This window comes from Crocodylus porosus, unplaced genomic scaffold (assembly GCF_001723895.1).
Source record: "Crocodylus porosus isolate Cpor-Errol unplaced genomic scaffold, CroPor_comp1, whole genome shotgun sequence".
In the NCBI taxonomy this organism is placed as follows: Eukaryota; Metazoa; Chordata; order Crocodylia; family Crocodylidae; genus Crocodylus; species Crocodylus porosus.
In genome coordinates this window covers 73997555-74014844 of record NW_017728948.1, presented here as the reverse complement: position 1 = coordinate 74014844, position 17290 = coordinate 73997555, and the positions used below count along the sequence as shown (strand labels likewise).

General features: G+C 40.9%; 1 protein-coding gene across 3 annotated transcripts in view; it reads left to right on the top strand.

Moving 5' to 3' along the window:
* CCSER1 (coiled-coil serine rich protein 1) overlaps nucleotides 1-17290 on the top strand; it is a 1382889-nt gene that overhangs the window by 125900 nt on the left and 1239699 nt on the right. For all 3 annotated transcript variants that reach the window (XM_019552963.1, XM_019552965.1, XM_019552964.1), the window contains exons 2-3: nucleotides 7862-9211; nucleotides 14361-14548. In XM_019552963.1, the coding sequence (XP_019408508.1) occupies nucleotides 7897-9211; nucleotides 14361-14548 (1503 nt within the window). In that variant the 5' untranslated portion in view covers nucleotides 7862-7896. The remainder of the gene's footprint in view (nucleotides 1-7861; nucleotides 9212-14360; nucleotides 14549-17290) is intronic.

The following is a 17290-nucleotide window of genomic DNA, read 5'->3' as shown; positions in this document are numbered from 1 at the left end:
ATGTTCTTAGCTACCTTATTGCCTCTGAGGCAAGGAATGTATCATTTTCCACATGTGGATAATGTCTAGTGCCGTGCAGGGCTCTGGCCTCATGAAGCTGTCATAATACAAATAATAAATAACAGTTACAACAATAATAAATAGTGACACAGATGCTGAGGTCATTGTTGACTGAGGCCCTTGTTCCTCCTTCTTCTGTTGTTCCAGTGAACCCCTGAAACTATGTAGGGCCATGTTGGGCTCATGGGGCGTTCCATGAGCCCATGCAGAGTTAACGCTGGGATTGGAGTCTTCAAAATTTTGTTTTGCAGCACATCATGAAGGTTTTGGCATATTTTAATAAGAAATGCATGCACTGAGTGTTGGTGTTGGTTTTTTTTGGGATGTTTATGATTCTTCTTGTAAATTATAATTCTTGGTTAGAACAAATAAACATGTGACGGAACAGATGATGTGTGGAAGGTAGGTCCCTCCCACACTTGAGCTAAGCCTGTCTCAGCACCCAGTGTATACAGGTCTTGCATCAGGTCATAATCACTGCCCACTGTCTTGGCATGGCTGATATCTCAAGGTATGATTTTGTATTTAGTTTTTTATGTTTTATCTTGTTTATAGTAGCTTAACTTTACCCGAAGAGCAGCCCCAAAGATCTTAAAAATCACAAAGATTTTCCAAAAAAAAGTGGCTTTAGTTTGTGTTGTGTTCTTTCTGTTTGCTTTTGGGTCTGTCAGTATGAGTTGCATCACCTGCATCCACACTGACTTAGAAACTTGGAAGACCAGAGATTAACATGTTATCTAATGAGCACTGGACACTAATCTTTGAAGAAAAACACTGCATACAGGTCGAGAGCTGCAAGTTTGAGCTTTGTCCCATCTTGAACCAAAAGCCTCTATTAGCTGATCCGCTTATAAATGGGTCAGCTGTAAATGGTCATTTGGGCCATTGAGTGAGGTGGCTAGACATGGCGGAAGCCACGTTGCTGTCTTGTGTACCTTGGCTAAAGAAATAGGCTGGCCTTAACCACACCAGACTATGGAGATGTTTTTAGGCCTGGGTAGATCTCTGGCCTTTAAATTGTTTAAAATGGTGGTTCTCAAGCTTTTAAGATTCAGGGGATCCTCAGTAAACTTAAGGTAACTCTCATTAGACTCATTGTACTCCTTCAAGACTTTTGTGAGTTGTTGTGAGTTGGCCAACACCACATTGCAAAAACTGATTTAGTCATTGTTGCATAGCTTACACTTGTGGAGGGATGGGGCAGAGGCCAGGCAGGGGGGAGCTGAACTTGAACTTATCTTCTTATCTCCTCACTCTTAGCTTATTTCCCCACACCTCAGGTTCCCTCCAAAGGATCTCGCTGTACCTCTGGGTGGCCCAGCACTCTGGCTGAGAGTAACTGAGCTAAAAAAAAGTGTGGAGTGGCTGTTTTTATCAAGGGAACATCTGCTTTGCATTTGACCTTAAAATGTATGCAGACAAAACACTCTGCAATTTTTAGTTTGTAAACAGGGTTTTGATTGTGTTAAATGTTCCATATAATTTCAGGCTCTAAGTTGATCCCAAAGGCCACTCTAAGGAGTAAAGATCCTGACACTGCTTACATGTTTTCAGGCAAAGAAAGATTAGACCCACTGCTCCATCTGCTGGTATTTAAAAGCAGTATCAGGAGATATTGCTTATTGAAGGTGCTTACTTCATCAGCATAGTCTTTAGAATAAAAATGTCATAAAAGCAAAAAGAACTCCAAGTCAAGTTCAGTTGGTGTAAATTGATATGATGAATTTCAGTGGAGTTCTCACCCCCAAAAAGTAACATTTTCAGACACTTTGTATGTTTAATACCTTTGCCATACACTGGATCTTTCAGGGTAAAGTTTTATGTTATGCATCTCTTGATAGTGAACCATGCACAATAATAGTTAAATTGAAAGGGGCAAAATCTTGTAACTATATTTCATATTTTAATCCTGCAATGATTTTTACATCTGTTTTTAAAACCTAATTAACTTAAACCGGTGTAACTTCTGTATGTAGGATGAGGGTATAAAGTTAGTGTGTAGCCTGATGCTGTGCTAGAAGAATAAGGCAGAAGTCTAAACTATCAAACCTCTTTGTCATCTCTAGCAATTGAACAAATCACTTAAAAATATTTTTCAAATCAATCAGAGGCTTTTTAGAGTCTCCCTCTCAGTAGTTTTTCTGCCATCTTGATTTGTAGCAATGAAAGGAAAACTTTTTTGAGTAACTTCTGAAATTGCTAACAGCGGGGAATCACACTGTTCACACACTTTTTGTCTTTCACATTATTTTTAACATAGGGCCCTGTAAATTCTAAGCTCTAGCCAAATGCCTGAGAAGAAGCAGATCATTAGATAATCCTCCATCATTTCTGCTCTGCTGTTCTTTTCTGTTCTTTTTTATCTCTTTTGAAACCACCTTGAAAATATCTACCTAGAAGATGTTTTTAAAACCTGAGTGTCCAAAACAAGGTCCTTTAAAAAAAAAAAAAAAAAAAAAAAAAGCAAAATTGGAAAGTCCACTCTGCACAACAGATAGGTTTTAGTTGTGCTCGTTGTTAGAGTCCATTTGAAAAGATGATATTGAACACTTAAATCTGTTAACACAAAAAGTTGTGTATTCATCTAAAGGACCAAAAACTTCATGATAATTAAGAGTGATTGCATAGTGCATTTACCTTATCATGTCATAAGCTGCCTTCAATTTTAGGAAAAATAAAAGTTAAAATAATACCTTTTTAATAAAAAATAAAAAAATTCAGAAACATAAGTACAATAAGTCCTAACTTCGTAAATTTTAGTCATGTAAGTGGCTGCAGGTGAAAAGACTGTGACACCCATATTGGGGCATTATGTACAGAGAGTATTGCTTGACTGGCAGTCTGGTGTGAGACTGACAAAGGATGGGGTCATGTTTTCCTGGTGAATAGAACTAGAAAAAAAATTTAAAAAGTATTGTCCCCCAACTTATTTGGGTGTGGCCATACATAACAATTTCTGTGTTCCAAAATGTCGTGTATTGGGAACCATTTCACAGTTGTTGCAGGATAGGGCTCAGACACACATAGCAAGTGGGTGATCTGGGGAAGGAAGGAATGCTTGCATCCGTCATTTGGGAGTCCCAAGGGGTGGGTGGCCAGTGGCTGGGGGCGTTTTTAATATTTCACTTTCCCTTTTTTCCTAATAAACTGCAATACTCTGTTATTGACTGAAATCTGCAGTGTGCTTGCCTGACTTGGTTGGCAGGGCTTGATGGGAAAGGGGGAGTACTTGGACCCAGGAACCTGACAAGCAGGGATGGGATGTCAGGCTGCAATTGAGAAGGAAGTGAGGTCACAAAGTGGTTGTTAGAAAGATAACTTTTATTGAGCAAGCAGGCAAGGGAGCTCATGGATTAAAAAAAAACAAACCAACAAAATGGAAAAAGACAGCCAGACCTATGCTATAGAATGCCTGGTGTCTTCACACAAAACCATTTCACAGTGAACCAGTTTAAAACAGTGCATGATTTTTCTGGGTATAGTTTTGAACCATTTCAGATGTCTTTAAGCTGGTTTAAATAGGCTTGTATGTCTGTTCGCTTCAGGTTTAATCTGTGTTATGTGTTTAAACCATTCTGTTATGTGTGCCTGTGTTCTGTACCAGTAGTATTCAACCTTTTAGCCCCATGGGCCAGATGGGTGTCATGGGACCTGTGTGTGGGCCAGTTCCAGCCCTGAGCTCTGGCCACCCCATCAGTGTGCCCCAGGATTGGGTCCTAGGGCTCCCTCTTGCCCCCTGTGTACCAGGATTGTGTGCCAGGGATCTGGCACTGACCCCTTGTGCTCCTTCCCTCCCCTTGCCCCCACTGGGGACTTGGATTGGATACAAGGAGGCTGGCATTGTGTCCGCCCTGCTCCCCATGTGTTGGAGTTGGGTCTTGTTGGCCTGGTACTGCCCCGTCTTGGGCCCTCACATCAGGATTGGGCCCTGTGGGCCTGATGTCTCCCCCACCTGCCCCTGTACACTGGGATAGAGCAGTGGATCCAGCATGCAGGGCATGGGGCTCTGCATGAGTTAGAAGATTTGGCACTGCTCCCCCACCACCAAATTTCCAGACCTGTAGAGAGCCCTGTGGCTCAGATGACATGGTGCTGTGAGCCAGATCTCACCTGCGGGCCAGAGGTTGAGCAACCCTACTCTGTACTAATGATGTTCGCTTCAGGAGGGATGTGGACAGCATCGAGAGGGTCCAGAGGAGAGCCACTTGCATGATCGGGGGCAGCAGGGTAGGCCCTACGAGGAGAGGCTGTGAGACCTGAACCTGTTCGGCCTCCACAAGAGAAGACTGAGGGGGGAATCTAGTGGCAGTTTACAAACTGGCCAAGGGGGACCAGCAGGCACTGAGAGAGTCCCTTTTCCCCCCGAGTACTACCGGGAGTAACAAAGAATAATGGCCATAAATTGACTGAGAGTAGATTCAGGCTAGATATCAGGAGGCGCTACTTCACTGTCAGGGCAGCTAGGATCTGGAACCAACTTCCAAGGGAAGTGGTGCTCGCTCCTACGCTGGGGGTCTTCAGAAGGAGGCTAGACAATCACCTAGCTGGGGTCATTTGACCCCAGCATCCTTTCCTGCCCATGGCAGGGGGTTGGACTTGATGATCTGCTCAGGTTCCTTCTGACCCTACCAACTATGAAACTATGTTCAGTGTCTGGCCTGCAGAGCAGTGTCATTGGCTTGTGGGTTTTTCTACACGTCCAGAAATTAGGTGGCAGGGTAGAGGTGGCACCGTGAATTGTCACTACCTTGCTACCAAATTTTTGGACCGGTGATAAGCCCCATGGGCTGGGTGATGTGGCTGTGCATGCTAGATTGTTTTATGTGGTCAAATCTGTGTATGTGGGGTGGATTTGGGCATGTGGGGCCAGAAGGTTGAGTACTACTACTCTATATAGTCTCCCTGCAGAGCTTTGCAAAGCACCTTTCCTGGTCCCTTATTTGCCTGACTTTCTTACTGAAGCTTTAAAGAAACAATACATGCACTGCAGTCTCACATTCAGATTGTAGGATGAATGTGTAGGACCAGCTCCTAGAATTATTTCAGTTTGTCTGGTATGCAGCTCAGGTGCCAGTAAAATAATCATTGCAAACAGTACTGTGTTAAGCCAGCTTCACTCTAGGTTGCTTCGGGATGTGAAGAACTAGTAAACTGTATTCTTGTTGTTATTTTCTAAGTGTTCAGTTCTTACTTATGATAAAAGTAATTTTGCCACAGCTAGCGGGTAGTGATTTAGTAATTCAGCTTCCACATGCTGTTATTGAACATTCCCCATTTCCACAGTTTAAATACGAGTTTTTGATGGGGCATAAATTCTTAGCATCCTACAGGCAAAGGAATAACCTTTTTTTCCTGTTTTCCCCCTGGAACCTCAATGCAAGAAGTAAATTGAAGTAAAGAAGCAGATTTTAGAGTTTCCAACTCAGTTATTTAGAGTATGGCTAAGAATGCCAGAAGCGCTCCTAGAAAGGCACTGTTTGTTAGGTTTTTCATTCATGTGACATCAGGGAGGGATGGGGGAACAGTTTTTTGAGCTTTCTTTGGCATTTTTCCTCGTGAAGTTTTTTTCATGGACATATTGATAAAATTTACAATGCAGAGGGATGTGGGGAAAGCTGTCTGATGCTATCTGCTTCCCCATTGTGGACTGGTGCCTGCTCGAAGTGAAGTGCTGGCCAGACCCTAATGTTGCACTGGTTGCCTTTCCCCCTGATCTTCAGGCTGTCACTAATGCAGCTATACTCAGGGGTAGTTCATATGCCTAGAGCTGCCAATTCAAGCAGTAGCTTGTTGGCCCAACTATCTCTTCACTGCTATTGCAGAATTTGAGTCCCTAGGTTACAATGAAAGTTCTCTTCTGAATTCATTTCCATTCTGCATGCATGCATACATACATACATCTCTCTTTGCATCTCTCGCTCTCTCTCCCCCCAGTCAAACAAAAATCTCTCACATTTCGCTCCCCAAAAGACCCCCTACACAAATGGAAGAATGGAAATTGATGAGGAGAGATTATACCTCTTATCCTTGGGGACTGTGCCAGGAGTTGATGTATATATGAAGATGTATAGTCTCTGAACTTCATATACATCTACAGTACATGTACATGCATATTCACACTCTCTCTCTTAATGGTGGAAATGCTGCAGCTCTTACGTACTTAAACAATTAAAAAAAAATTTTTTTTGCATTTGATTTACTAAAGCCAATTTCAGTTAGCTTTTCCATTTCCTGTAAAACTAGAATTCAAATTTGTTTTGATTTCAGAACTGCTGAAACCTCAGTAGCACCCACCTTATATTCCTAGCTTGTCATCAAACATCACCAGGGTTTGTGTTTTTCCCCTTCATCTTTTTTTTTTATATAGATTACCTACCATTCTCAAGCTGTTGCTTTCATCTTAAGCCACAAAATTGCTTTATTGATTCCTGATCTTTGTGAATCCTGATACTATATCTGTTCGGATAACATATGGAGGCTAGGACCTTAGCAGCCTTTTTGAGGAGGCAGAAATTACAGTACAAAGACTAGTCATCATATGAGAATCCCTGGACTGATTTTGTTATTACCATTTCTTTTGCTCTGGCTTGACATGTATTTCATTGCTTTAATATGACTATTCCTTCAATTATTCTGTTCACTGATTTTTTTTTTTTTTTTTCTTAATAATTCACGGCTGCTTGATTATTTTTTTTTATTACATCATTTTATGGTTAAAGTCTTCATGCTCATTTGGTCAGTATGATTATTTTTCTTGGCTTCTTTTTTCACTTGACCTAGAATATTTTGATAAATGGCCTCCCCGCCCCAAAGATCCTGAACACTCAAAATTCCAGTTAACGTCATTGAAAGTCACCTGTAGAGTTTCGGTTGTACTTATGATCATATATCACATCTCCATATTGTTCTCTTTATGGTTCTGCATTCATTACACAAACACAGATTGGGATCCACTCAGAATATATATTTTCTTAAAATTCTACCACTGCTAGTTTAATTGGAAACTGAATTTATTGATTAACTTGAGATATTTCTAAGCATTTCACATTGTTTTATTTTAAAATATTTTCGCTCTAAATAAGACATAGGCAATTTAATATAAATAAGTGATCAAACTACACAATTATTTCTGTAAAATGTTGAGAGAGAAACTGTAGGCTTCAAATGGCAAATTGTATTCTAGTTTTCTATTGGTAAAAAATTGTAAAGTGTCTCAGGAAGAAATCAATATTAAATCATAAAAAAAAAAGTCTGATGCCAGAGATGGTATTTCCTTTCCCATGTGATTTATCTAATAGCTCATAGGTAATGCAATTTTGCTGGGATTTTCAAGGGTATCTACAGTGTGCTTAACTCCCGTTGTCTAATTCCTTTGGCTTCCTATGAAAATTTCAGCCCTGAAGTGGCAAGAACAGAGCTGAGCACGTCACAGAACTTAGATAAATCAGGGTCTCTTCTTTTGGGGAGTTTAAAATCTTGAAGTAAGTGGGGCCTGATGTGGTGGAACAAATGGACTTCAGATGGAATGTAAAAAAGAAAATCTATGGTATTTAATACACTTTGAGCCTAACCTTTTACTCAGTTAAAAGAGTTTCAGAAATTCAGTTTTGACTGCACATTGACATACTAATAAATGCCTTTGGTCAAATACAGCAAGAGCCATCTGTACTGAACAATGGACTTTTTAAGTCTAAAAATGCTATGTCTTCATTTATTTAGATTGCTTTAACATATGCTTGCATATATATGTATGCTGCTACTTTAAAATTGTTATTGTTTTCTTTTTCCTTACTTACCCCAGATTGGTGTATTGGCTACCTAGAACCCCAGGTCCTGATGGGGGATTCAGGATCAAGACGGTCAACTATTGTGTCCCGATTGCCAATATTCAGGAGGAGTATTAGCCGAAGACACGATTCCCTTCCTTCCTCGCCTTCCTCTGTCAATACTGTTGGTGTCCACAGTTCCTCTCCTTCTAGCACAAATTCAAGCTCAGGGAGTACAGGCAAGCGTAGGAGCATATTCCGTACTCCTTCCATTAGCTTTCATCACAAGAAAGGGAGTGAACAGAAATCTGAATCTGCAAACCAGAATATAAGTATTTCAAATGGCGTCCAGTCTGCTCACAACAGTTTGCAGAAACTTGGCTTGGAGGAGCACGTTAAAAGCAGAGGGAGACATTCGGTTGGTTTTGGCGGCTCGCGCAGCAAGAAAATAACAAGGTCTTTGACAGAGGACTTTGAAAAGGGGAAGGAGCCCTCAACTAATAAGAATGTCTTCATAAATTGCTTAAGTTCTGGCAAGAATGAGAGTGATGACTCTGGCTTTACAGAGGAGCAAAGCAGATGCTCCACTAAACAGCCCACACGAAAACTTCTCCCTAAGTCTTTTTCTTCACACTACAAGTTTTCAAAGCCAGTCCCCCAGAGCCAGTCGGTATCCTGCGTGCAACAGTCTGGATGCTTATTAGAGATTAAACCATATGTTGAATGTGAGTCTGTCACAGTAAGGTCCTCTCCTTCATGCTCCGCTGAGATAACAGAATGCACAGGAAGTTCTTTGCAATCCCCACTACTTTCCGCTGATCCCACCACAGTCCACACCCCTTCAGAGTTTTTAGCCTTGACAGAGGATTCAGTTTCAGAAGTTGATGCGCCAACTAATAATGCAAACACAGGGCTGCTCCCAGAGAACTTTGGCCACCGTGTTTCTACCTCTCGGATGTTCCTCAACCCAGCTACAGCTCACATGAGGGAAAATGAGCACGTAGAAAGTACTTCCCAGCTTGGTATAGCTCCTGTGAGATGCACAACCTTATGCAATACTGAATCAAATATCTTACCCCAGACCTCTGCTGCTAATCAGATACAAGTATTACTACGGGCCACTGAACTACCTGTTGAAGATGCCGGGCATATAGGCAAAATTAACTCTGCAGATGCACAATTAGAAACTTTGATGTTAAGTTGCGCAGAAAAAACAATGGAAGCCAACCCAAAAGCACATGAATTAAGTGGTGACCACCATGACCTAACAGTACCTGAACACATTAAAGAAATGGTTCCTGTAATGGCATCTAAGATTCTCCCGTCGTGTTCTGAAACTCAGTTCTTTAAACAACAACAGGAATATAAGGTTAATCACTCTAAAGGTATGTTGTATGCTTTTGGCCTGGTTTCTTCTCTAAGAGGAATTCTGAATTACAAAGTAGTTTATTTAGTGTATTGTTGCAGTTCAGAAATCATGCCTCAGGTGTAACAATTTCATCAGATTGGCACCAAAATCATGAGAATTAAAAATAAATATCCATGTTTTGGACTGTCTTCTCATGTTTTATTAATTCCTCTTGACTGTTCATAATGTATTGAACTTTACAGTATTGCCAACTCTTGCAAATTTATGAGTAAGGTGATCTTGGCCCGTGCTGCAGGAACTGTTAGAGGTGGCAGCTCAGGTGGAGCCCTCGTACTAGGCACATAATAAGATACACCCTGTTCTCCAAGAATTTATAATCATGAACAAAGCTTAGCTGTAAACTTAGGCTGTAAGGCACTAGAACTGGGACTAACCAAGGCCCTCTAAGTGAAGGCTACTCTGTAGCTGGATTGAAGCTTGCTTTTTGGAAAAAGTTTTGTTACATATCATGTTTTGACCTTTTTTGGAGCTTGCAACAAACCATGACCTTCAAGTCTTTGAACAACCAGGTAAACTCTTCTATACACCATTCTCAGTCCCTAACAGGCTGTACCTGCTATAGCCTGTTCCTACTGGGAGAGTTCCTGTTGACCAATATGCAATCACAAAAAGGTAAAACAAGTATTAATATACGAAGATTTAAATCTAAATAGATTTTTTTTATTATAAAATCATTTCAAGAGTTAATTCATGGTTCATATATGAACCCTTCTACACATAGGTAGATTTTTCATACTACCTCAGCAGAGTTGACCTTGTAAGCTTCAGAACCACTGCACAGTTGTATTCAGTTGGAGTAATACAAGTAATTAGAAGCACAGAGTATGCTGTTGTAATTTTATATAACATTGACCTCTAAGGAGAGGCAACAGGCATGTTACTATGGCTTACAAAAGTACTTTATGAGGCATTAGTGAAAACCAAACTTCTGGATTCTTGGTTTCTGTTTCTGACCCTGGAAGCAGCAGATGGTGGTATAGTAGCTGCAGATGAATGTTAATGGTGATCCTGCTATGATCATGAGGCAAAACTGAGTGCAGAACTTCTGGTTCTAAAAATTGAGCTTCCAGGACTTCTCAAAACCTCTGCCTTTAGGAAAAGAAAATACAGCAGCATCATGACCTTATATAGTCTAGCTGTGAGAGGGTGACCTGGTCACCTCCTGTTAATGAGGACAACAGAAGCCCTTTGCATGTTCTTTTTGGAAGATGTTATAAGAGTGCAAAAGGCTTGCCTCTGTTACAGATGGAAGTTCAATACAATCCAAGTCTTTATCTGATGGTGTTGTACAAGCTCTGTTACCTTCTCTGGGATGCATGGAAAAGATAATTATCCTCCTGGATTGCCCTATGTGTCTTTAGTTTATCATCATCATCCTAATACTTTTTACATATGTCTAGGCACAGCAATTAGTGGAAGAGCTGTGTCTCTAGGCTTCAATTTAAGGGCAGCATCTCCTTACTGCAGGACACTGTGTGGGACTATCTTGCGTCCATATTTTGCTTCCTCAAGGTAACATGAAAGTTGGGCCTTTGGCAGAAGCATCAGCTACCTGCAGCTGTTGCCAAAATTTCATTACTCACAATAAATGATTGAGGGTTGGCAAAAAGAACGCATGGAAGCAAAAAGAACTTGCAAATACATATTTCCTCAAAGACATTAACTATGTATATAGACTGGATTTAAAGGTGGACATTTCTTCATATTTTCTTGCATGTACGCATTTCTGGCATTGTATTATAATAGCTGTCTCACAGGTGACTGGCACTGTCAGGCTATTTAGCTTTTGTTAGAAGGAACATTTTCAACACTGAAGCCTACCCAATTAAAAAAATACTATTAGTTTTAGATATTACACCTAACTGAGCCTCACTGGGCTTCTGTTCAATGTTGTGTTAGTTTGATCATTGTCTAAACTTAAGTAATTTTCTCTTGAGCTGTATTAAATGGAAGGTCAATTGGGAAAAATTACCCCTGAATGAAAGAGGGCTAGGTTGCCCTAAAGTTTTTTCTTACTGCAAGGTAATTGCAGGCATGTAAACAGTTGCTCTGCCGACAAGCAGATGTCATTTTTATTATGGGATCAGCTGTGCCAGGATGTCTCCTGCCACAGTTGATCGGATGCATTGGCCAGAACAGATATTGCCTGGAGCCGTTGTCCCCCAAGGTCAGGCCCCTGCTGTTTCTGGGGCTTCAGAGGCCTGATCCTATAGGACAGTGGCCCCAGGTGCCTGGACCTGACCTGGGGCATGCATATGCAAACATAGAGTGGGGAATTCCGTGGGGTTCCCTTGCTGGGCAGCATGGTATGTGCACCCCAGAATCCTCTGCCTGGGACATCTGGAGACTACAGGCAGCCTCAAGTTGCGGGGATTGTGCCATAACCAAATAGACTTCCCCTGCATTTGGGGTGCAGCAAGGGTCAAGGATATCTGGTTGCTCACATTTTATGCTGCCATAAAAATATTTCTACTATGACAAGGGCAACACCTGTTTGCAGCTTCTGTGTTAGCTGTTCCACAATAACTCCTTGGTCCCGTTAACTTGTGTTAATTTGATTGTTTACACAGGCCTCACAGTATTTCTGTTTGGATGCCAGCAGCACTCGCGCTTCAGCCTATCTTTCTGACAAATCAAAAGCCACTTTATTCAAACTAGAGATTTTTGTGTGTGCGCAAAAGTTGGGTAAAGGGCCACTCATGTTATATTATATGTCTAGCTAACATGGGATTAATTGCTGTCATGCTATGATTACATTTGCCTATTGAAAAAGGAAAGATGTGTGTTTTTTTTCCCCTCCTTTTTGATGTGTGATGAAAATGTTATTTAAAATAAAAAAAACCTGTATGACCACATGGGAGAAAAAGAACAGTTGAGACGATGCATAAAATGCTGCCATCTATACAAATTAAATTGAAGAAATGGGAGGGGGGGCGGAAATCATATATGGTGTGTAAAATTAGTAAGTATAAATAACTTGAACAAGTTTAAGTTTATGCCCCTCTTGCAAAAAAATTCCAGAATCTATATTCAATGCAAAACCTTCATGTTTTGATAAATTCAAATTAAAAAGGTTCTTATTTGACTGATAGGGATGGCAATCCAACCGTTTTTGTTGGAAGTGATATACAGTTTTAGACTGGAAAGGATTGAGCTATGGATTGTTTGAATGGAGTGATAATCTGTATATTTCTTCATACGTTTTATATTCCAGCATATAACATTAATCTAAACTTTTTAATTTACCACTATCCACCTATTCCCTATTAGTAAAAGAGGAAAGATTGTTTATACTGCCATGCTTTTCTTATGCTTACATCCTGCTTGCTTAGATATTTTTTTTTTGGTGGGGAGAAGTTCATATTTTCCCTTTTCCTCAATATTACACCATTTAACTATGGGTGGGAGGTGAGTGGGAAGGGAATTTAGCTTGCTGGCTGAATGATAGATGTAGGCTGGTGCCAAGCTCTAGCTTTGTTTGGCCAAGACTGGGTAAGTTAGAAAGAGGTCAACCCCTGTGTGTCTGAATCTTATGCAGTGATAATGAATGGTGCTCCTGTTCTGGAATGAATGTTTCCTATTGTTGCGTGCTGGCATGTAAGTTATGTCCAGTAGGGCTGTGCGAGGCTTTGGACCCTGCTTCGGATCCAGAGAAGCTTTGGACTCTTCGGCGTCCGAAGCAGCACATTTGGATCGAAGCGCTGGCTTCGTTAGGCTTTCTGAAGCGGTTTGGAAAAGCTTCAGGGCCGCTTTGGAGATCCGGCCATAGGGTATAATGGGGAATCAGTGAATAACTTTGTTGTTTTTTTGTCTTGTTTGGATGACATTTTCAGGGGTGGTGGCCCCTGCTGAGGCCACAAAGCCTGCCAAGTTTCAAGGAGATAGGTGCAGGGGTTCGGGGGGAACTGCACCTCAAGCTGCAGACAAGCAAAACTCGTGACATGGGTGATACTGTGTGTGTTAAGGCGCAGTGGGGTGAAAGCTGCAGGGATGGTGGCCCCTGCTGTGATGCCTGCCAGCTGTGGAGGAGATCGGTGCAGGGGGGCTCTGGGGCCCTGCACCCCTAGCTGCTGATAGGCAAAACTTGTCCACGGCTTGAGATGCAGTTCCCCCCAAACCCCTGCACTTACCTTCTTGAAACTTGGCAGGCTTCGTGGCCTGAGCAGGGGCTATTTCCCCTGCAGTTTTCAGCCTGCTGCGCATTAACACACACAGGGTCATCTGTCATGAGTTTTGCCTGTCAGCAGCTTGAGGTGCAGTTTCCCCCAAACCCCTGCATCGATCTTCTTGAAACGTGGCAGGTTTTGTGGCCTCAGCACAGGATACTACCCCTGCAGTTTTGACCCTGCTGTGGTATAACACATAGACATGACGTGAGTTTTTCTTTCAAGAATTTGAGGTACAGTTTCCCCCAGACCCCTGCAGCGATCTTATTGAAAATTGGCAGGCTTCATGCTCTCCTCAGAGACTGCCATCCCTGCAAGTTTCATCCACCAACATTATACCCTATGGCTGGATCTCCAAAGCGGCTCTGAAGCTTTGGAGCCGCTTTGGCCAGATCGAAGTGGAAACCCAGTCCGGAGCTCGAGTTCAGATTGCTGGCATCTGAAGTGGCCGGATCTGAAGCTGGATTGGATAGCTGCCTACTTGCACAGGCCTAATGTCCAGACACATTTTCAGTAAGCTGGGCACATCCAGGCACTCTTCTGGAACACTTACGGTGCTGTAGGCAGCTGAAAGCTGAGCCTGCTCTGAAGAGCAAGGAAAGCCAGTCAAGTTTTCTCTATCAACAAATTATCTGGGAAGAGTTCTTCCAGTGTGTAGTGTTGTGCAGCAGCTCAACAAGTGAGTGTCCTGAGATGAGGAAGAGAGAGGAAGGGAAGGCAAGTCCTTCTGGAGCATGGGAAGTAATGTAGTGAGCCTGATGGCTGGACAAAAATAAATGGACCATTAGGTAAAACCCAATGGATTGGTGGCTGACAGTATTACACGTGTGCCTTTTTATGGAAAAATAGCTAGGAGTTCTCTACTAAATGAATAACCTCCGTTCAAATGAAACTGTTCAGTCAATGTGAAGTTTTTGCTGATTGTTTTTCTATTTGTAGTTGATCTTTCCAGTAGCTTCAGTCCATACCGAGAAGGCAGATTCATAGAAAAACGCTTGAGGTCCTCTTCAGAAGGAACGGCTGGAAGTAGCAGGTTGATAGTGAAACCAAAGGATGGAAACACGGAGGGACATAATAGTCTACGAAAGCAGAGAACAAGTTCCTCTTCTTCAAAAATGAACAGCATGGTAAGTATATTCTCACAAATGTGGTCTGCAGTAGTTTTTATTACTCTACCTTTTCCACAACACCTTTTCACTTTTAATAAGCTAAGTGAATGTGGTGGGATGAAACAACTGTATGCACAATGCGTAGAATACTAAATCTTATCCTAGGTGAAAATATAATCACAGAATATGTTAAACTGAACTCTTAAATATATTAAATACATTTAAATAGAGATACAGTGTGGGATAGAATAAACTTAGGTTTGTTGCTAGTATGTGTTTTAAGTCTGTAAACTTTCTGCTGTGGGATTTTTTTTATAGCCATGTATCTGTTCTTCTGGCTGGAGATTTAAAGTGGGAGAACTCTGGAAGAATTAAGATTAGTATTTCCTTGGCATTAAAAAAAAAGGACTGATTACAACTTGTGCCAACACTTGTAACTGTGAGCCAAATTAGGTTGATGACTATTCAGGGAACACAAGTCAATGAAAGAGAGCTAAGCTCCCATGGGATACCTTTCATTTACTTTTGGAGAACGAGTGTGCAAATGGGCAGTTACTTTGTACTAGCTAACGTGCATATGAGCAATTAGTGGCTGATATGCTGTAAATCCCTGCCCTCATTTACTTGCTGGTACCTTGTTCATGTGTCCATGACCTAATTGTAAGTATGTAGGGCCTGATTTTCTGCTCCAATGCATCAGGTTGACGCTGATGAGATTTTTTTGAATCATGATAGTGTAGACTTGGTGTAAGATACCTAGTGATGCAGAAAGTAAATTACGTCTAATAAGGCAAGACTAATTTCAAAGGGCTGAATTCTTCCCTTCCATAGACAATTCAGTGGCAGGGATATGTGCTCATAACTTTGGAAGTAGAGCAGGGAAGAAAGGAGAGATGAGTATTTGCTTCTGAAAAATCCTACTTCATCTGTTAGTTTTGGGAAATTGAAAAACATTCTGCTGTATATGAAAGTGTATATTAAAAGAGAGTGAATTTTAATTTAAAACTGACTTGAATTTACATAGAATTAAATGAAGTGAAGACCATGAGTCTACATTCTGAACAAGTTGAAAACAATAGGAAACCTCTTTCAGGTGGAAGAATTGACTAAAAGAAGCGTTATGACTGAAATGGAGGTATTTGCAAGATTGTGATGGATTAAATAAGGGATAAGCCTGTAGTAGCATCTGAAAGACAACTTTCCATGGCAGGGACATGGTGGAAAGCAGCTCAAAGATTCTCAGTGCTGCTTGCCACTGCTGACCTAATTTATTAATAAGAAAAAAGAAAAAGTGTGTTTATAATATCATTGTCCACTATGCTGGAAGCATCATCAGTCCTGAAGTGAGAACGGTATGAAAATGCATTAGAGGGTCAGATTTTAATACAGTTGCCCTTTTGCAGGTAGGTTTTTTCTCAATGATTGGGTGGTCAAGTAGTTTTACAAGCAGTAGGTACTTATACAACCCAGTTTCCTTGTTTCCCAAAAGCTTGCTGTTGTTGATAGCACAACTTTATGGTTCTCTCCATGTGAAAAACCAAGACAAAGCTGCATTAAATTATTTCCCAGCTAAGAGCATCCTGTGATCTGTCCTTAAGCTGAGTATAATCTTCTGGAATTTCAGGGAATTGACTTCATCATAGGTGACTTCTCCTGAGGATACTACTGAAATGGAAAGTGATGCAGGATTTGGGGTTCTCCCCTAAGGAGTATCAGAAATTTGTACATTAGTATGATAGCTCTGACCCATCTGGTCAGCAGTGTCATCTGAACATTCCTCTGTGGCATATGCTGAACTAGCCAATTCACAAGAGAAAAGTGCTTTGTTAGGAATGAATGTAACCTTATTCTCTCTAATCTCTGCATGACTTAAGATTCCTGAGTTGTGTGTGTATTGCTAGAGTACTTCTGCGTATAAAGGGCAAGAACATTTGAACTGTCATGTAGTATAGTCACTACACACATTTGGAATAGTCTGAGCATCATTTATTAGCTAAATCTACATGAGGATCAAGAATTTTTATTATCATCCTCATCACCACCATCATTAGTAGTATTAATAATAATTAAATTATATAATATCGTAATATAACATTTAGAGTAGTATTATGTCTCTTTGTTCTCTTGTCCACAGTGTTTTCAGTTGGCAAAAACAGTTGGCACAAATACTTTGATAAGCGATACAAACTTTGTCAGCCTGAAAAAACCCCCGGTAATATAAATCAATGAAATAATAATACTTAAAAAAATCTAAGGCCCCTGGCAGAGATTACACTTAAGACGTGATTAACCAGTTAATCATATCTTAAGTAGTAGTATAGCCCCATGTTCATGTAATTAGTCTTATTTTGCTTGTGTGGCTCATCTAAATTTATTGAGTGATTAACCAGTTAACTGTATAATATATGTGACGAGTAGCAGGGGCCTAGGTTTCTGGTATCTAAATGTGAGATTACATTCTGTGTCACATATTTTGGTATTAGCTGTGTCATCCTTGAATTGGTAATGTCTTTGGCATCATACAATTAGGAAAAGTAGTTATAGTTTTCATTGTAAACTATACAATAGTATAGTTTGTTTTTACTTTCTTAGCAAGATTTTCTCCAAACATATAAAGATGAGATGATACCTTTTTATATGTTAAGGTAAACATTTGCTATTTTACTTTGGGTGAGTTGTTTTTCATAGATTTCATAGACATTAGGGCTGGAAGGGACCTCGGGAGATCATCGAGTCCAGCCCCCTGCCCAAAGGGCAGGA